Source organism: Engraulis encrasicolus, chromosome 20 (genome assembly GCF_034702125.1).
Source record: "Engraulis encrasicolus isolate BLACKSEA-1 chromosome 20, IST_EnEncr_1.0, whole genome shotgun sequence".
Lineage (NCBI taxonomy): Eukaryota > Metazoa > Chordata > Actinopteri > Clupeiformes > Engraulidae > Engraulis > Engraulis encrasicolus.
In genome coordinates this window covers 37,067,184-37,088,200 of record NC_085876.1, presented here as the reverse complement: position 1 = coordinate 37,088,200, position 21,017 = coordinate 37,067,184, and the positions used below count along the sequence as shown (strand labels likewise).

The following is a 21,017-nucleotide window of genomic DNA, read 5'->3' as shown; positions in this document are numbered from 1 at the left end:
TACAATCCATTTTATTAGCCATATTAGCTTCATCATCAGATAATTCTGACCAATTTCAACATGCAAGTTGTATTGTTTGTTCACATGACATTTGACTTGTCAGTGCCTGTCATTTTTTGATTTCCCAAAAGAGCAAGGCGCTGAGAAGAGCTGAGCAAAAAAAAAGACATCGCTTCAGCAACTGGCAGGTTAAAGGAGTATGCCACTATTTTGGGGCTTAATACAGCTAAACTCGTTGGCTGGGGTTTATAAAGGTGGTAAAGTGTTTTATTTTTCATGTTAAGAGTTGTCTTGCAATAAGACAAGTTAAAAGAGGGAATATGTCGCTAAGCTAGTGAAAGTCAATGTATCCATGTAGCATTGTAGCATGCTACATGGATACATTGACTTTCACTAGCTTAGCGACATATTCCCTCTTTTAACTTGCCTTAAAGCAAGCCAACGCTTAACATGAAAAATAAGACACTTTTCCACCTTTATAAACCCCAGCCAACGATTTTAACTGTATTAAGCCCCAAAATAGTGGCATACCCCTTTAAGGGCGTTGTGAGTAGTTCAGTTCAGTTTAGTTTAATTCATTTGAATAGGTACAGATAGCATGTCGGCTGTGTGACAGCCCAACAGCAAGCATCATAGCATTTGTAGCCAAAAGTTATTTCCAATGCCCGTCCCTAGAAGGGCTTTTAAAACAATACAGCAGGGGTGGGGAACCTTTTTTCATTCGGGTTGCCACTTCAGATTCCACCAAGGGCTGTAAAAGTCCTCCGAGGGCCGTACTATTAGCGCAAACTAGGATTTCCCCCTGCACTTTAGGCTCATATTGAAGGCAGCTGCCTTTAAAAAACAGACCCCATCTTCTCTAGGTCCCCTGAATATAACTTAATTGTATTTACGAAATATTTCATGTGAAGCTGCATAACATTAAAATTGTATCAGGGGGCCGGATAAAATGGCCCTTGAGACATTGGTTCCCCACCCCTGCAATACAGTAATAATAATCAGCAATAATAATACTGCATGTTATTATACTGTAAAAACAGTCTATTCCATCGTCCAATCAGTCATCCTTAAAATCTGCCAGTAATTGCATCTGCGTGTTGAAATTGGCTAGAATTTCCGTTCAAATGTTTCCCAAATTCCAATGCTGAGGTGCTAACCAGGGCCGTGCTCCTCCCTCCCCACTCCACAGCCACATCTCCCCCCGCTGGAGGCGACCCCTGGGGGTCATCGGCCGTCCCCACCAGCCCCGGAGGTGACCCCTTTGGAGATGGAGGCTCCACAGACGCTTGGGGAACGCCGACCAAAAGTGCTACCAATGGTATGTACAGTAGGTACCGGTATTCTTGCACGCATCTAGGGCAAGAAAGAAGCGCACACCGATGACCTTCCTTTTAAAATCCATCTTTATTTTCCTGATAGATCTTCTCTTCGAAAGGGCCGTGGTGGCCCGAAACGTCACGAAAATAAAGACTGATCTAAAAAGGGAGTTCTTCGGTGTGCGTTTCTTAGTTATCCTACATGAACTTTACACTTTGACCCTGCACCCGGCTAAAAGGCTAAAAGGGATGTGCGTGAGATCTGACTGGGATTCCTGCACGCATCACCATATCTACAGTCTGCTGTTCGTTATGTTTGTTTGTTTGTGGAGAGTATATTTCAAAGAAGAGAATGATAAAAACAAAAATAAATGAAGAGAATTTGAAAGGAATTTTAGTAGAAAACGTGTAGTTGTAGCTTACAAATACCTTAGCGGATGTGTGGACATGCTATCCACTATCATAGTAGCATACTCTAACTAAGGTCATTGTCCTTTTGAATCAGATGTGATGCTCCAAAAAAATTACTCAAGAGCTGTGATGCATTTCCTTTCTTGGTTGATTGCCATGTCTTTAAAGGGACACTGCGCAGGAAATGGTCAAAAAAGGTACTGCAACTATGCTGCTCATTGAAACGGGGTTGACTATTGCCAAATTTGATCTTTTCATGAAAATTTACTACGTAATTAACTAATATTTTCTAGTATGGCCCAAGTACAGTCAGTTTTACAACTAAATATGGCTATTTCTGGAAATTCAAAATGGCTGACCATGGAGAAGATCCCCCTTTTCATGTATGAAAAGTGCATTTTTCCAGTCATAATGAACACTTAGAATTTGATGGTGGTGGTAAGTATTCATGAAAAAGGTAACATTAGTGAATGGGTAGCATGGACTCTGGAAATAATCAGCAAAAAATCCCGCACAGTGTCCCTTTAAATAGTATAATGCACCACCAGCTGAAGGGCCATATTTCAACTAAACCACACCGTAATTAATGGCCTTTTAACTGATGTGGGTATTTGTTTTACAGGTGACCTGACAGACGGAGCAAAGTCGAAAGCCTCCGCACAGTCTGGTAAGGAAGAGTAGGCCCGAGACAGAAGGAAAGGGGGAGAGAGAGGAAGACAGAAGGGAGATGTGTACTCCTTCAGCCATTCATTTAAAAAAAAACGAAGTGCTTGTGATTTTACACCCAGCCCCCATGTATTTTACTCTGAAGTTAGATGTTAGCCTATTAGCAGGTAGCTCTCATGGTGAACCCCCCTCCACCCCTCCCCTCAGATAGATGTAGTTGTGTAGATGACATTTTCATTGCTCTTTCCCATCTCTCTCTCTCTCTCCCTCTTGCTCTTTCTCTTGCTCACTCTCTGCCTGACTCTGTCAATCCTTCTCTCTCTCTCTCTCTCTCTCTCTCTCTCTCTCTCTCTCTCTCTCTGGCTCTCTCTCTCTCTCACTCTCTCTCTGTCGTTCCTGCTCTCTCTCTATCTCTCTCTCGCCATTCTGCACTTCCTTCTTTTTCATGCTCTCCTGTGAACATCATCCCATCTCCTCCTCCTACATCTCCCTGCCTTTTTTCGTTCCGCGCTGGTCTCCCCTTCTCTCCTCTCCCTTCCTTCATATTTCCCAGGCCTCTCAGCGTGGCTAGATGGGCTGTCTCTGGACTTGACCATGCCCACTACCACTACTCAAGGTGCAGAGGTCAAGCAGCACACCACCACCACCATCCCAGTGTCCTCCTCCAGCCTTTATGCTTTGGTACCCCCTACACCATCATCCCTCATCCACCCTTTCCCAACCCCCATGCGCCCTCATGGCCCCATGGGTACACCATCCAGCTACACCCCTCCTACACGGCTCCCCCAGGGAGCACCCCCACAACACCACCACCACTACCGTCACCTCAACCCCATGGGGGGATTCCATCCCACAGCGGCCCCACTCTGGGGAGCCGCGATGGGACCTCCCATCCACCAGGGGGCTCCCTATGGAGGTTCTCTGGGTGGCGTGCCTGGTGCCCCAATGGCTGCTGGGATAGGGGTGCCTCTGCAGCCACTGCAGCCCTCTCATCTTCAACAGAAGCTGCTTGGTGGAGGTGGAGGTGGAGGTGGTGGCATGGGTGGTGTACCTAAGGCTACTGTAGCAAACAACAATCCTTTTCTCCTGTGAATATCATCGTTTCATGTCATGCATTCATGTCTTTCTGTTATTTATGTCATACCGGCTCCTTGCACATTCATCCGCCCATACATCCACCACCCGTCCATCAAACCCAGATGCTGCACCCACGGGCCGCCTGTGTGTGTATGATGTACTCTACTATGTATGATGTTTTGGGGATTAAAAAGCAACACTATTTAAAAAGGTCAATAAGAAGTATAATATGTGAATATGTGGTGTGTCTTTGCCTCCAGCAGGGGGCATGTGAATGCATGTCTGTTGAGTCGCCCAGTAGAGTGAATGTACAGTGTGTGTATGTATGTATGAGAGACAGAGAGAGAGAGAAAAGATGTGTGAATAAGGTAGATGGAACCCTGAGCCCTGTTTTTGTTTAGTTCATCCCCTCGTGCTGTACGGGCTACTTTTTGTTCTGGGAAGGAGTGAATTGTGCAAAAAAATAGTATGTGTGAATCATTATGTGAAACCAACAAAAGTATGTATGGACCTACAGTATATCTATCTGCAACCAAACACACATTAGGTGTTACCATTCACATTCTCTTTCAGATAAAAACATTGAGAGATTGTGTCTCAGAAGATCCTTATTCTCCCAGTTCATGGTAGTTTTGAGGTCACTGTACAACTTAACTGAGTAACTACATACTTCAGGTGCTTGAAGATGTTTCACCTTTTGTATCCAGAATGCTTTTTCAGTTTTGATCAGATGATGAGAACTAGCGGCAAAACATTCATTTCAATTTCATTTCACTCCGGCAACTGGTGTTTCCTGAAAGTGAAGTAAAAACTGACTGATTAATCAGGCCGGTAGGAGGAAGGACGAACATTGATGAGTCCCAACCCCATCACCAGTGCTATTGGTCCAGAGATGTTGTATACCAGTGGTCTCCAATTATTTCCCCCCAAGGGCCAAATTATATTGCGCAAATGAGGCTGAGGGCCAAACAAATCGTCCGCCTATATGGCCGCAGATAGCGGACATGTATGTTTTCATTTGTTCCAACCTCCAATAGCGGGCAAAATGTTTGCCATGCCCGGGCTGGATCTGGCCCTCAGTGGCCTCCATTTGGAGACCACTGCTGTATATGATAGCTGTTATCTGGACAGAACTGAATGATGAACCATCTTCAAACTCCAAATGAAGTCCAGTTGCTTACAACTTATAGCTGATTAAAACTTTGAGAGGGTCTACTCAGATGAGACTCAATCCACAGATGTTCACAAACATCATTCCTGACTTTTTTCCATGCATGATAAAACAAAGACTGCTTAGATAGATGTTGAGAGAAGAAGTGGGATACTGTATACGTAATGCAGAGACAAATCCAAATGTACAGGAGTCATCAAAGATACCAGGGGACATGCTTACCCATCTGATGACTGACATGCTCTGAGCTGATTCAAAAATGTTGTTTTATTCTGTAGTAATCATGCTAAATATACGTTTTGTGGACAAAAACAATATTGAAGTGGGGGGATTGTAGACTGTTGCTAGGATGAAGGGTGAAAAGTATACAGGTGTTTGGAAAGGGATGGGGTGAGTAACTATAGTAACTATGACTACTGCGATTTGTTTCCTGCATCTGGAACATTCCAAACAACGTTGCACTGGGACGGATATCTGCTCTGTCACTACCGAGTGAAAGGGGGAAAACAAAAATAGTCCATTTTACACCTATTTATTGAAGTATTTATTACTTATTTATTGACTGACTGGAGTTTTTGTTTGTATGTCATGGCTATTCAAATGCTGTTTTGTTTTTTGATTTTGTTTTGTTTATCCACAAGCCAGTTGATGTAGGCCCATCATATTCGATGCTGTGAGTGCCTGTGACTTGAGAAAGCAATTAAATGCAATCAGACAAACGTAAACACATAGTCATGGTGCAAAGTGGACATACTCATGTGTGTTCTGTTCAATTTTTTTATCATGATTATTTGGCCGAGGGGTGTTGTGTTGATGTCCGTTGTTATCGTTATCAATGGTATACATATATAGTCTGAAGTATGAGTTGATTTTATATTAAAAATGAATATATTTATTTTACAAGGTATGTTGCAGCAGTGTTGTTTCCCTGTGAAAGTGCACAATTGAGAAATAAACTGAACAAGTGACACTGGAGACTAGACTTGTTTTTTTGGGGTTTTTTACATGGTTTGTGTGCATTTGTGCATATTGTATTTTGTGTAAAATTATACATTCACATTTTGTATGTAGAAGATATAGAGGATAATTTCCACTCTTCTATCATTCAGTTACATGTGTAGTGTGAGTTTGTTTCGTAAAACCCAGCTGATTGCCGTACCTGAAAGTACCACCAGATGGCATATGAGAGCCATAGCCAAAGTCAGGATGGGCCTAAAGTACACAAACCGTGAGGTAATTTCCTTCATCCTCCAAACATGTCGAAATTGATATTGTCAGGCTTTCCCTGTCCTTATTGAAAGGCAGCATGCTGGAGAGGAAAATGTTACATAGATATACTTGGCTACCGGTCAAAAGATTTAATATGCCCTATGTTTTCCCCTTAGGCCTATATTTTTCAATTCAATTTGTGTCTGATGAATAGAAAACTGTCCGGTGATCCAAGGTATGAAAGGAATGTTTCATCCTTTTTCTGTTTTGTTTTAGTGGTCAATTAAAATCGAAACATTTATTATGACTTTAGTGTTGTCTTGGTAATAGTCTGGATAGCATACCTAGCCTGGACCTGTCCAAACTTCCTGTGAAACTGCATACAATTTTGCAATTAAGCCAGCAGGCTATCTTGCCATTTCCTGTGTTCCATGCATTACATTTGATTAGGAAGGAGGCAAATGCGTGGGGTTTCACACAATTACGTGAGGTGAGAGAGAGTAAGCTACAACTGTGTGGATTTCAGTTTTTGTCAAATAAGTTGTCATGGCGAGTGGTGTGACTGGTGGCTTAATGTAGTAGCATGAAGAGGCATTTGATAGATGCAGGTCAAGACTGATGATATGTGAGACTGAATAAGGTCCGGCTTTGTCTTGAGAGCCATTCAGACATGACGCCACTGCGACATCCCGACATTACGACAATTTGGTACCACCATTCCGACACTTTAATATCACCATTTCAACACTTGTGGGGAGCTGTCCATGCTCGTGGTGCTTAATATTTGGAGTAGCGAAACTTTCATATCCGTCTACATGGCATGGCGGGCCAGGATCTGTCCTTGGTGCTGCAATCGCGGCGCTATGGCCAATATCACTGTGAGCGGCGTCAAGGTTTTCATACTAGTAGATGGAAAACAATAATTCATAGCACCCGAGTCAATCATAAAAAGACAAGCAGATGTTTGGGTTACCATTGTGGTGAAATCATGCAATGATTTTTTTTTATAGAAAATCATCTTGACAATTGGCACAACTCAAGTACTGCATTATAAAACTCAATTGCAACGTGAATTAATATAGTAGAATACATAAAAAAGTAGCTACCACTCTGAATTGTTGATGGATGGATGGATGGATGGGTGGAATGAATGAATGGAGAGTTCTGTTCCACGGGCCAGCTGTGAACAGATGTTCTCAGGGCAGGGATGGACCCTTTGTTCTGGCCCTCCCAGAGAGTTGCCATGGACACGATTGGACTGATCCCAGAACAGCCCAGCCCAGGACGAACCTGATGCTGGTGCTGCTCTTAAAGCAAAGGAGGGGTCGACACCACACTCACACACACACACGCACACACACACACACACACACACACACACACACACACACACACACACACACACACACACACACACACACACACACAGTCGTCACACTGTGTCCTGATGTGTAGGACTGTGGCACGGGGCTATATCCTGCCTGCTGTCTCTCTCTCTCTTTAATTAAGCCGCATCGTACCAAGGGGGGAGAGGTCGTGGGTCTCCGGCCCACAAAGGCTGTGACAGGATTGGAGGAAGACTATATGGCTATGGGACAGAGAGGACGTATGTGCGGGAGTTAGAGAGAGAATAGAAATGGAAAGAGTGGGAGAACAGATGGATGAGTGTGGATTAAGCTGAATCTCAGTGGGTCTCGTCAGAGCGTCTGCAGCGAGAAGAGGAAGAAAGAAGAGGAGGAGGAGAAGAGGGAGAAGAAGAAGGCGACCGGCTAACTTCTAGATGTAAGTTTCCACTTTTAAAACAATATATATTTTTTTTTTCTTTTGAGACATGTTTAACTACATTAGAAGTTGGAGGTAGCCTACTTGTTTTCTTTTTGCAAACAGATCAAACAAGTCAGATAAACAGTACGTAACTGAAGTGTCTGACCATGTTGAAGAATGGCAGTTTGATTCAGCTCCATCCCCCAAATACATGACTGACAGGCATTTGGGCTGTCATGGTAAATGCTTAGAATAGTTCCTAAGGACAACCATATGATTTAATCATGAATGGCATCCAGATGAAGCCCTTTTGACACTATACTGTATGATGTTCTCAGTCCATACATTATAATAAATGATGAAGCAAAATAAACAAACACCAACAAAACACACTTTATGTCTGTGCATTGCTGCTTTTGCCAGCTGTTCAGGGCTAGTGCTTTGTGAAAGTTGTCGCAAGGCAAGTTTATTTGAGTAGCACACTTCATACAAATAAGAAAATCAATGTGCTTCACTTTTAAAAACAAAGACATAAAACATGATATATCTCATTCGACTGTTTGTCCTGTTGAGAATACTATGTTGTCCCCATAGATTAAATGATAATGCTCTTAATGGTACATCTCGTCTCCTCTAGGAAAACAATTATGCGGCAAAAAGATGCAAGAGCCCAGAAGATTAAAGAGGCACACCTATCTTGAAGAGATTAACCCCTTTCTTTAAGGATTACGACGAAAATGAGAGGTAGACTGCACTGACTGTCGACGCCGGATAGTAATCATGCTCTTCTCTCTAAACTGTTTTTAATCAGACCAAGACCCGCTAAGAACAAAAGAAGGTGGAATGTCAGGGGGGAAGAAAAGCGCGAAATGACATTTTAGGAGGTCTGTTGCATTGCATTGCATTGCATAACCCACGCACAGCACAGATGGGGAGTTTTACTCTTTAGGAAACCCAAAGTGAATCTGGAGCATTGTGTCTGGGCTGGTCCTCAAGGGGGGGAAGGTAGTGTGAGGGATGATGGGATGAACTTGGTCCACTTTCTTTCCTCTTACTCTCAGTTGTATGCCCTTCTCTTTTCAACCTTTTGTCCTGTTCATCACTATGCTTCCTGTCCCACATCACTTCCTCCTGGCACCACTTCCCAGCATAAGGAGGTGAATTTTTTTTTTTTTTTAACATCATCTCCAAATCCTGCTTACCCAATGACTGGACAGCTTTTAAATTTTTTTTGATGACTATCAATATTATTCTTGATTACTGATTGATCAACGGATTGTTTGATTTCATGACGTGGTGACAGAAAAATATGTTGTCTGAGATCATCATCAGAGTGGGTACCCCAGAATGCTGTCCACTCAATGACTAGACAGACAGGACTCTTTGGGCAAAATATAATAGATATTACAATCGATGGATTGAATCAATTGATTGGTTGGTGGATACCATGGTGTGGTGACAGGACAACAGTTGCCTGACATCATCATCATCATCATCAAGCGTGGACCAGCATACGGAGGTGAAACTCTTTGACACCCAAATGCCGCCTACCCAATGAATGGACTGTTTGCTAAAACGTCTTTGGCCAAAGTATCAACATTATTGTTGATGGATTGGTTGATGGACTGGATGGTGCGCTGACGGTTCACACTTGGCTGAGATCGGCAGAGCGGAACCCCAGCCTTCCACAGGAGGTCCTCAACCCCCATCCATCCATCCATCCATCCATCCATCCATCCATCCATCCATCCATCCATCCATCCATCCATCCATCCATCCCATCTGTCTCTCAAGCCATAAGTTGCCAACCCATCACTGGTTAAATCCTTTCTTCTAAATCCTCCCACTGTGTTGCTGACCGCTGACCCTCAACCCTTGGACGCAACGCGTAGCATCATCCTTTCTCTTCAATCCCTCCCACCATCTTCTTCTTTCTCGCTCCTCCGTTGCTGTAGTAGAATTCATTCTCTCCTCGCATCACAGTCTTTGTGCACAGAAGCGTTATCCATCCACTTGCAACTGGCCCTTCCTTCCCTCGCTCACTCTCACCATGCCCACGTACCATACCATACATCACCACCAACAAAGGGATGATAACGATTTGCCCTTTATTATGAAATACAGTATTAGACTGTAAATACTCTAAATACAGTATTAGATTGTAAATAAGCTTTATTTAGTCGAGATAGTCTACCATATTCATCACAATAGTCCCAAATGCTCATAGGGACACACATATCAACATCCACATAATCAAAAGAAGACATGCATGTCCTTTTTGGGACTTTTTTAGCACAGTTTTATCACCTCATAGTCCACTGACACATTTGATATACCCTCAGAGAAATTAAGGTACGTACAGGGTATCCTATTATACTCTCAGGCCTACTGTCAGGGACAAGTACATGCCAGCTCCTCAGTAATCTTATATTGTTCATATGAAAATAAAATAAACACTTTGGTAGGTACATAACTGTACCACAAAAGAGTTTTGCCTCAGTGACAAGCTTGTACCTAAGGAGGGCAAACATTGTGTAAGTCTTTACACGTGTAATCCACGTTTTAGACATCGGCACATTACCTCCACATCCACACCACATCAACTGTAGGCCATAGTGTATGTAGTCTATGCATCATCTTCTAACATTGTCACCATTGTTAGCTTCTAAATCTATTCAGTCATTCTCCGATAACACTGTCCTTACTTCCTGGGGTTCCACCATGTTGGAGCAAATGTCCCGGCGTTCCCGCTCACTGCTGTCCCTCTCGCTGACGTCCCTGGCGCTGGCCCTGTCCGTGCTGGCCTTCGCCACGTCCTACTGGTGCGAGGGGACCCACAAGGTGGTCAAGCCACCATGCTTCTCTCCTGTCAAGATGAAGAACTGTGGCCAGAACAACAGCCAGCCATACACCACTGGTAGGAAGAGTCTTGTTGTTGTTGTTGTTGTTGTTGTTGTTCTTGTTTTTTTTCTTGTTCTTGTTCTTGTACTTGTTTTTTTTCTTCTTCTGCTTCTTCTTCTTCTTCTTGTTCTTCTTCTTCTTTTTCTTCTTCTTCTTCCTTCATAGTCATTTTATTTTAATTTTCAACACTGAAAATAGGATTTCAAAGCTTCAAGGTCTCAAATAATATACTTTTCACGAGTAGGTACTTAATAAACAAAGTACACTTTGTAGTACACCACATATCAAGTTTTGAGTGTAGTAATCTGGGCTAATGCAGTGTTGGTGTAAATATGTTGATCCTTTTAAATTACGCTGGAGCCAGGAAGATGGGAGAGTTGGCAGCTGCGTACCACCAACATTAGCATTAGTGGTTATAAATCATTTTAATGTATTTGTCCTGGGCTTCAGTGTCTTTGTAGTGAAACTATATATATTATTTTATTATCCTCCATCCTCACTCTGTGTTTTACACTAACCACCAAGCAAGGCAAAAGCATAATGCACAGCCATAAGGCAACAAGTAAAAAAAATAGTGTTTATTAAAGGATAACTCCAGCCAATTTCAACATGCAGTTGTAATGCTCACACTACCCTGGACTTATCAGTAGCTGAGGTTTTTTTTCTTCAGCCTTTTCTGAGATCCTGGTCATTGTAATGGGGGCTGCTGTTTGTTTACATTTCCAATTTTTAAAAAAAAATGTATTCCCAAAAACATCCAAAAGGTTATGCAACATCCGCAGACAACTAGCAAACAGCGATTGGGAAAATCTTTTGAGTTGGCCAATGTTAAGATTTTTAAAAAATGTAAACAAACGCTGCCCCCATTAGAATATCTCAGAAAGGGCTGAGCCAAAAAATGCAGCATCACGGGGTACTGACAAGTCAAGCGTATAGCGTGAGCAATACAACAGCATATTGAAATTGGCCGAACTGATCCTTTAAGTGTTTACATGTGTTTACATCCAGACATCTGCGGTAATATACATTGATGGTATATCAGTTGTGTTGTTAACACATAGTGATTCCTTGTAGAGCACACATAGCGCTGGTGTATCACTTTTGTCATTCCTGGTAGTACGCATGTCGTAAGTAAGCCATGCATATTCATCAATCTATTCATTCACTGAAAGAAAAGCACATGGCCTATGACCTATAGGTCTACAGTGCCACTGCACAGACAAGGTATATAATATAGGTTACGCAAATAGCAAGCGCCACACATAGATCACTAATACCGCCAGCCAGCCCAGATTACACGTGGCATTGTATATTATTCCCCGATCCGATTACCCATCCCATAGGCATTAGTGTATTTATTTCTTGTCTTAATCCCATATTCTTCTTGCAATACAACATTCCCGACATTCTTTCTGAACACGGCTGGAGATTATCTGAAGTGAATATACGTATAGGGTTTTTTTTTGCATCACTGCCCAGTCTTAGTCAGTCTGCCTGCTGATTTGTAAGGAGAATAGGCACACCCTAGTGTGGGAAAAAGGCCTGTAGATTATTACAGAGAGTGTTCCATATGTTCATAGGTCTTTTTTTGAATACATGCAAAGCCCCAATCTGGATGACATGCAAGATTACACAGGGGACTTTTGTTCTTCAGGAATATGAAACCAAATATAATAATATTATGCATAAGTCCTGCTCCTGGTCATCCCCCTATCGTTCATCAGCATTAAGGTGAAAAGGTCAGGACTTTAGGTATTGAGGGAGAAGCACTGAATGACCACTGTCTCTTAATGAATCACACAGACACAATCAGGGGTTATGTAAAAAATATCAAACCTCATTTGTGATGTAATCACACATTCGTGCTGGTTAATTCCATTTGTGGTGGATTTGTACGAGTTTTACACATCAGAGTATTGAGATATGCACCAGGGCCTTTAAACTATTCAGTTAACGGATAAAACAACACGAAAAATGAAAAGGCATGCAATTGAAAAACTGTTAATTGTTTGTGATTCTAACTCATCCTGGACTGGTTATACTACTCAAAGGTGCAAACTTGGCAGAAAATGACTTTTTATACAGGGAAGAATTTGATTTCAACTGGCATGTTAAAAAAATATTTCATCTATGAACTGTCCTCTTAATCAACCCCAGTGTACTCCTACATTGTATCTATTTTTGAAATTTGCATTTCCAAAACACACTTGTCAGTATTAAATATCCCTTGATATTGACTTTCAAGAATACAAGCATTTGTGTGTCTTCCGATTTCCCCCAATAATAAAACCAAGCATATAGGCTTCCCACCTGAGGTGCTCGGGCCCTAATGCTCCATGCAAAACAATAGGGCTTGGAACCATCTGTGCAGGCCTCAATGCATGGGCCCTAAAAGGCTCAGAATCCCTCGAGATGAAGCCTCTGAGCACTTTTGTGTTCTCCCATTTTGCCTCTGTAGAGCGTTCCTTAGGTCAGTGGTACGTGTACCACTAGGGATACGCGAGCACACTACAGGGGGTACTTAAATGTATGGAGCATAGTCACATTGGGATACATAGCATGGTGAGGGGGTACTCATGGTATGACAAAAAGGCCTAGGGGGTACACAAGACAAAAAAAGGTTGGGAAACACTGCCTTACGTGACTACCTTCCATAGGTGTTGAAATTCACATCTGTGCACCGCCTGCCATGTGGCTGACCCAGGTTCGATTCGGGCCCGGGTCCTTTGCCGACCCCTCCCAGTCTCTCTCCCAATTCGCATCTTGTCCACCTCTCACACTGTCCTATCAAATGAAGTCGAAAAAGACCAAAAAAATCTTTAAAAAAGCAAAGAAATTCACATTTGTAATAAAGGGCAGCTAAAAAATCGAATGCGAAAAAACAAATATAAACAAAAAACAATGAATATTTATGCACCCTCCCCTCCCATCTCTCGCCTCGCCACAGAGGGCCCCACGGGTGACCCGCGCAAGCCGGGGAGCAACGTGACGCTGTCCCCCAGGCAGAAAGAGGAGGAGGCCCGCATCAGGGCCAAGAAGCTGGCCAACGCCGTCCACTACATCTGGGAGACGGGGGAGGACAAATACATGATGCGATACTTCCACACTGGCTTCTGGCTCTCCTGCGAGAAACACAATCAAGGTAGTTATACTGACTCTGTGTGTGTGTGTGTGTGTGTGTGTGTGTGTGTGTGTGTGTGTGTGTGTGTGTGTGTGTGTGTGTGTGTGTGTGTGTGTGTGTGTGTGTGTGTGTGTGTGTGTGTGTGTGTGTGTGTGTGTGTGTGTGCATGCTTGTGTGTGAGTATGAGTATGTGTGTGTGTGTGTGTGTGTGTATTCGTATGGTGCATGTGAACATGTTTGGTGGTGTGTTTGTGTGTGCCTGCGTGCCTGCGTGTGTGTGTGCATGCAGTGCACGTGAGCATGCATGTGAGCGTGTGTGTGTGTGTGTGTGCGTGTGTATGTGTGTGTGTGTGTGTGTGTGTGTGTGTGTGTGTGTGTGTGTGTGTGTGTGTGCGTGTGCGTGTGTATGTGTTGTTCAGCAGGCTTCGCCAAAGAAAAATGGAGCGCATGTCATGTGTGATTAATAAGTTGCTTTTGTTTATGTTTCTATTCCCAGGGGAAGTCTGTCGTAGTTTCATTGAGCTGGCTCCCGGAGAGACGCAAGGTCAGACATTGGTTTATGTAGTAAACATATTCCATGAAAGTCATCCTTACCTAACCCTGATGTGAGGTTTTAAAGCTTTTATTACAGGATTTACAAAATGCCCCTCTTTTTTTTCTCTTACTTTTCATCTCTGCAGCTGTATCTGTATCGGTATCTGTAGCTGCATGTGAATATACAGTGTTTTCTTGTGGGCAAAAAGAAAACAATGAAATGGAAAATAATAAACAAAGAAAAAACAGTGTAAAGGAAGGATGAATCACTGAACCTGATGAAGCAACAGCTGAACACTTTGCACTACCAACAAAGAATACCAGTGTGCGGTGATTCATCCTTCATTCACTTGGATTACTCTTACTGCACATCACCAGCACCTGGACAGTGGTTGTGCACAGGGACATTACTTTAAAGAAAAAAACAGTATCATGACATATATAAAATCCATTCTTTGAGAAGTGTCCAGATAGCTAGAAATGTCCCAATGAGCATCTCTGTATCTGTAACTCTAGGCTCCCTGTATCCAGAGGTGACTCTAAGGTCCGCTGGGGCCCCATGCAAATATTCAAAAGAATGAACATTTGAACCAAAATCGCCACTACCATAGTAAAGTGTGGGCTGTTATTCACTATCTAGGAGCTTGGGGTCCCCAAGTGTCTGCCTGTCTTGCCTGGTGACAAGATACTGCCTGCCTGTATCCAGAGGCGGAACAATTGCACATATGGCCCCAGGGCAAGACACTTATAGGGCCCTCTATACGACTTGCCATGGTCACAATAGGGACCCCACACCACCAATACAGGAGGTCCCTGGGCCCAGGATCAAATGCCCTGCTTGCCCCCCACCCCCTATATCTCTGCCCCTGCCTGCTGTTTCTTCATGAATCCTCTGCTCACTCTCTTTCTCAGGCGTGCTGTGGCTCTCCATGATCTCTGAGTTTACCTACATCGGCCTGTTGGCCATGGGCTTCCTGCTGATGTGGATGGAGGTGTGCTGCCTGTGCATCAGTAAAGAGATGTACGCCCTCAAGATCAACGCCTACGCCGCCATGTGCACCGTACTCTCAGGTGTGTCTCGGTAAATTGCTACGTTTTTACGCGAGACAACTCACTTTAACTCACGTAAACACTTCACAATTCGGAATAAAATTAAAGATCAAAGTGAACTTGGCAGAACTATTTCCTTCTAAATGATTAATTCTGAATTAAAAGCATCATGTAAACGTAGCCAGTGACGATTTTTTTTTGGCTCAGACGTCAGGTGGTACAACCACAACTATTGTCCATAAATTCATTAGTAATTGGTAAATAATGTACTGCAATGAATATGCTTCTTAGACGATCCACCAGAAATCCCATTTAATCCAAACAGTAGGCATTAACAGCTGTCGCACCACCTTGTGCTACTATTAAAACGTCATTGACCCGTTTACAAAACCTACGTAGAGTATAACCTGAAAATGTACTTTTCTGATTGGCTGGATGGAGTTATCGGTCTCCCCTTTCCATACCATGAAAATGGTCACCTGCTGGTCAGTCGATAGTTACCCTAACGTTTTACATTCTACTATGTTTTGATTCTCATAAACACTCCTTAGACCCATATGTTGTAGATTTGTATGGATCTCCAACATCCACCATTTTAAATACCCACCATTTTATTTGAAATAGCATGCCTTTTTATGTTGAGATGAAAATGAAAAAGGGGGTTAGACCTAACCCATTGCATAGCTTGCGTCCCATCAGCACTGTTAATCTAGCACACATTGATCAAACCCTCTACTCTACATACAGCTGACAAACACATTAATTAATCCGTATTCAAACACATTCAGTTGATGTACTTAAAGCAGCCACCGACCTTGTGTAACATCAAATCCAACTTCTCTTATAGCAAAGCTAAATGCATCTCCACTCACTGACCTGGTGACATAACAGATATGTAACCTACACACTCTACTGTGATATCCATTTCTGGTGGAATAACCATGAACCATAAGAGAAAAGACAGCCATTTGGACCTTGTAGTTGCTTGTTTACATTTTTGACAGCACACATTTCCAGGACACTTTGGTGAAACGCCATTTTAGCAAAATCCAAATCTTACAAACAAAAGCAAATCTTTAACAGAGTTAACACAAGTCAGCTAGCTGAATGAGTGAACATATCTCCCATTCAGAATAAATCCTGACCCTGACCGATGACGTCACTATCGCCACCTCCTGCTGTTGTTGCAACAATTATTGCGGACAAGTTAGTAGGAGGTGAGACGGCAGCATGGCTTCAATTGAAATTGCTACAACTGTAGCACCGTCTTAAAATTGGGAACACCTCATTTATTGCCTGCATTCAGCTGCCCCCACGGCTATCGTTGCATGGATACCGTGTGAAACAATATATTCGTAAGTGCATCAAATGCAGGAAAAAAAAAACGATATTGGTGTGTAGAGTGATGTGTTTTACTCCTGAAAAAAAACAACAACCTTTTTCTCCTTTAATGTGGCTACAGACTAACAGTGATATGGTTATTGTAATTTTTCGAAACATGGCCCATCTGATAATGGTACCCTGACTAATGGCCTTGGCCATATTCACCCAGAGACTGCTGTTTTTCAGTCAGTAAACACACACGTAAACATTCAGCTTGACCTCAGGTCACCTAGCATATACAGGGTGACATTCGCTCACAATGTATACCGTAGGCCTATTTTAAGTCCTCTCTGTGCATGATTTACATAAAACCTATATGTAGAATTAATTATTGCATCCACTAAAACACACACACACACACACACACACACACACACACACACACACACACACACACACACACACACACACACACACACACACACACACACACACACACACACACACACACACACATCTCCTTTCTCTCTCTCACACACACACACACGCATTTCTTTAATCCTACTTTTTGTTTAGAAGATATCTACAGATATCTACCCTTTCGAATATTATGTCATGGTTCTCACGACTCTGTCCATATCTCTTACTCAACCCTTCATCCATGTTTTTGTAACCCCCTTTATATCTGTCCATTGTGGCTTTTAGTTGGATATTTATGACAAAGCATTAGTACTTATTGCGAGGAGATTAGTGGTGGGCTATGTCTGTCTTTCTCTCGCTCTGCCCATTAGGCCCCTCTCTCACACACACCGTTCACTGGGTGGAAATGGGAAAAGCCGCGTGTGTTTACAATGTCTCAAGCAATGTGTTTAGGTCTGCCTGCTTGCAAATGTGTTTATGCCATTCATTTCAATGGGACACTGACCACACTTAACTCACTGACCGCACTGATCACTCAACATCAAGCAGGACACGTAGTTGACCTTACGTGACTGTTCCACAGTTTTCAATGGGACACGATTTACAGAGCGCTCGTTACCGCGCCGAAAAAATATGCTTGTGTTCTTTTTTCAAAGTTTGGTGTGGAAGGAATACTCTGTTTATTTGCCTTCCTAACTTTTTATAGCAGAGAATGTTGGTGTGAATTTGGCCTTAGTCTGTTTTACTCTCTCTCTCTCTCTCTCTCTCTCTCTCTCTCTCTCTCTCTCTCTCTCTCTCTCTCGCTCTCTCTCTCGCTCAGGCATGGTGGGCATGATAGCCCATATGATGTACACCACCGTCTTCCAGATGATCGTGAACATGGGCCCCAAAGACTGGCGGCCCCAGGAGTGGGACTACGGCTGGTCATTTGCGTAGGTGTCCACATCTACTGTACATACATTATTTTTTTCTTTAGGGGCTTAGGGGCAGGGCTGCAGGTGTCCATTTCGGCAGGAAGGAACACAGAGGAAGTACAGAAGTATTTTATTAGTTTCTGTTATACAACATTAACGGACTAGTTCTGTTATACAACATTAATGGACTACTTTTCAACTCCACGTAATTCTGTACTTACACTGCTTGTTTTTCTGTGTATTTCCCTTGTACTTTATGCACTGTTCCTCTACACGTCTGTTTGTTGGTATGTGTCCTCTTTTAATGAGCCACTGGATGAATACATGTTATGAATGTGATTTCTCTTTCAATCATGATATTCCAAATAATATCTCTCCCTCTCCCTCCCTCCCTCTTCCTCGTACAGCATGGCCTGGCTCTCCTTCAGCTGTTGCATGGCGGCAGCCGTCTTTACGCTCAACTCCTACACCAAGACGCTGATCGAGATCAAACACCGCCAGCGCATCCGCCTGGAGGAGGCCCGCGCCGCCAGCCAGGCCCCTTCCTACGACGATGTCATCACGGGGCAGGAAGCAGGAGGTAGCATCTACTCGGTGCACCAATTGCTGCAGCAGGCCCAGCAGAGCACCCTGATGGAGAACATGTGGCCCCATCCTCACGCCCTGGTGATGGGGCATCATCACGGGGGACACCAGCACCACCACCACCAGCATCAGCACCACATGGTGCAACACCCCCATGGAGGGATGGTGCTGGTGGGGGGGTGCGGGATGGAGGGCTGTGAGGACTGCGAGAGGGAGATGGACGAGATGGAGGAGGTCATGGAGGAGGAGGAGGAGATGATGGAGGAGGAGATGATGGAGGAGGACATGATGGAGATAGAGGAAGGAGAGAGGGAGGATGATCTCTGTTGAAAGACGTTGAAGAGAAGGAAAGAAAAAAAAAGAAAAGAAAAGGAAGGAAAAGGAAAGAAAAGTAAACACTCTCCAGAAGAGGAAGGGAAAGCATTGAAAATAGCAGAGGAGGAAAAAAAGAAACATAACAGAAAAGAGGAACTGATTATATTGTTGAGTGTCAAGAAAGACACTCTGATGTTATAAAATATCTATATACAGGATGCAGTGTATGTTTTTGATAAAACAAAGACTGAATGTGCAGGTGTTGCAGATGCCATCTTGCACAGTTCGGCATGGAACATTTATAGCAAACCTACCTCCCAATATACCTCAAAAAGATGCACCGAGATTGCCCATCTTTTGCCTCACTTGGTCGTATGTCTGCCTCCCAATCCTGGAGTTGTTATGAGACAGTTTCCAAGGTCTGAAGACTTCACAATAAGCTCCAAACAGTTGAAGAAAAAGAATTGTGTTCGACCTGTGGCTACAGGTATCTGCCTTCCAAACAAATTTGATATGGTTTGGAATTGGACAGTTCTTGTTGAAGTTCCTGTGAAGGAGGCCTGAAAAGAAGAACTCCAGTGCAATACTCCAGTGTGTATTTCTGACTATGGTACCCGCTCATGGTAGTTTTATTGTTTGAGATTATCATATTGTTGTGAAACACACAACCAAATTCAATATCCTTACAAATTTGTGGTTAATCACGACAAACAAATTGAGGGTAATATCCAGGGCTTTGAACCGTTATTTTTTTCCAAACGTTCCGTTCCGAACAGAAACGGAATTATAACATTTTCGGTTATGGGATCCACCAATAAATTGACGTTCCCGAACCGGTTAGAACAAAAAAATATTGTTCCCGGAACGGTTAATTTCGTTCCTGTCAGCTGATTACTCCCCATAGGCCTAACTGACGTTAATTATCCAAGAAAGACGGAAGTGCAAATGAGTCAGCCTACATTCCAAACCGTTTATTCAAGCGGATGAAAAGAATATCCTCCAGAATTTTGTCATTCAGGGACGATCTAAGCGGAGAAGCGGAGAATAAACCTCAATGATGAAAATGCACGCTCCACGCTGACTTGGGTCACGGGACATGATGGACATTGTGAGTGTGCATATTTGAAGCGGCCATGGATGCCCAATAACGCCGAACATTCTCGGTGCGCTTTACATGCTCTTCTCTGTAATGTCTTACAATGATGCAATGGAAACTCTGCCCTTTTCTATGACAGTGGTTTCTCTTATGTGGAGTGGAGACTTTGTAATCCCCATCTCTCTCTCCATTCAGTCAGAGAATGTCTGATGTCACACAGGACGTGAACCTCAGCCATCATGGTAACGTGTGCAGGAAAATAATAACTGTTTTTTTTAGTTTGAGGAACGGTATTAACCGGTATTAACCGGTTACCATTATTTTTAAATAAGTGTTCCCGTTCCAGAACATAAAAAATAATAACGTTTCCGGTTTTGTTTCTGTTCCCTGTAAAATAAAAAAAGTTCCCGGTTTTCGTTTTCGTTCCTTGAACCGGTTCAAAGCCCTGGTAATATCATTCGTGTGCCGTCTCATGGTGATGTAATTGCTGAAATTGGTGCACATTTTGAAGAACATTTTTTCAATCAAAGTTCAAAAGTTCAAAGTTCAATCCTGTTCTGTTGTGGTTTAACTGCTCTGTGTAACAACAACTGAAGTTTGGATTGTTATTATGTATTTTTTATGTCGGGCAAATCAGAGTTTTGGAATAGCAGATCAAAGCAGATCAAAGTGGCAGGAAGGATACAGTTGCAAAGGTACTCAGACAAATTTAATATATAACATTGTGCCAACATCGCAGATGGATATCCTGATGCTGTGACGCCGTAGATTGTACTGAATGATACATGGGGTCAAATCCTGATGAATTGCTCGAAAGGAGGAAGTATGTCATTGTTGCCAATGTTTTGCTACACCACTGCTATGCATTTTGCTACACAACTGCTGTATGCAGTTTGATCTGTATTTCAATTTGCTGTTTCAATGTAAAAGACAGAGTTCTGTTATTATTTTGTAACAAATATGAAATTGAGTAGAATTTCATTAGGCAGGAATTATCCGGTCCTAATGAGTGAAAACTGTAAAACTGCCTGTTGTACGAATAGTAAGACAAACAAAAAATGGCCACCTGTTCGTCACCTGTTTTTCTACTTATAAATACTATGTGAAATATTTTATAAAGTGAAAGAATTAAGAGATTAAATTG

General features: G+C 42.8%; 1 protein-coding gene across 1 annotated transcript in view; it reads left to right on the top strand.

Moving 5' to 3' along the window:
* Positions 1–20,633, top strand: part of LOC134436024 (uncharacterized) — a 36,379-nt gene extending 15,746 nt beyond the window's left edge. The window contains exons 9-19 of the mRNA XM_063185052.1: positions 1,190–1,318; positions 2,350–2,394; positions 2,947–3,481; positions 3,734–3,740; positions 10,294–10,531; positions 13,463–13,678; positions 14,133–14,180; positions 15,083–15,241; positions 17,784–17,895; positions 18,285–18,696; positions 20,613–20,633. Coding sequence (XP_063041122.1) covers positions 1,190–1,318; positions 2,350–2,394; positions 2,947–3,481; positions 3,734–3,740; positions 10,294–10,531; positions 13,463–13,678; positions 14,133–14,180; positions 15,083–15,241; positions 17,784–17,895; positions 18,285–18,696; positions 20,613–20,633 — 1,922 coding nt within the window. The remainder of the gene's footprint in view (positions 1–1,189; positions 1,319–2,349; positions 2,395–2,946; positions 3,482–3,733; positions 3,741–10,293; positions 10,532–13,462; positions 13,679–14,132; positions 14,181–15,082; positions 15,242–17,783; positions 17,896–18,284; positions 18,697–20,612) is intronic.
* Positions 20,634–21,017: the final 384 nt, after the last annotated feature.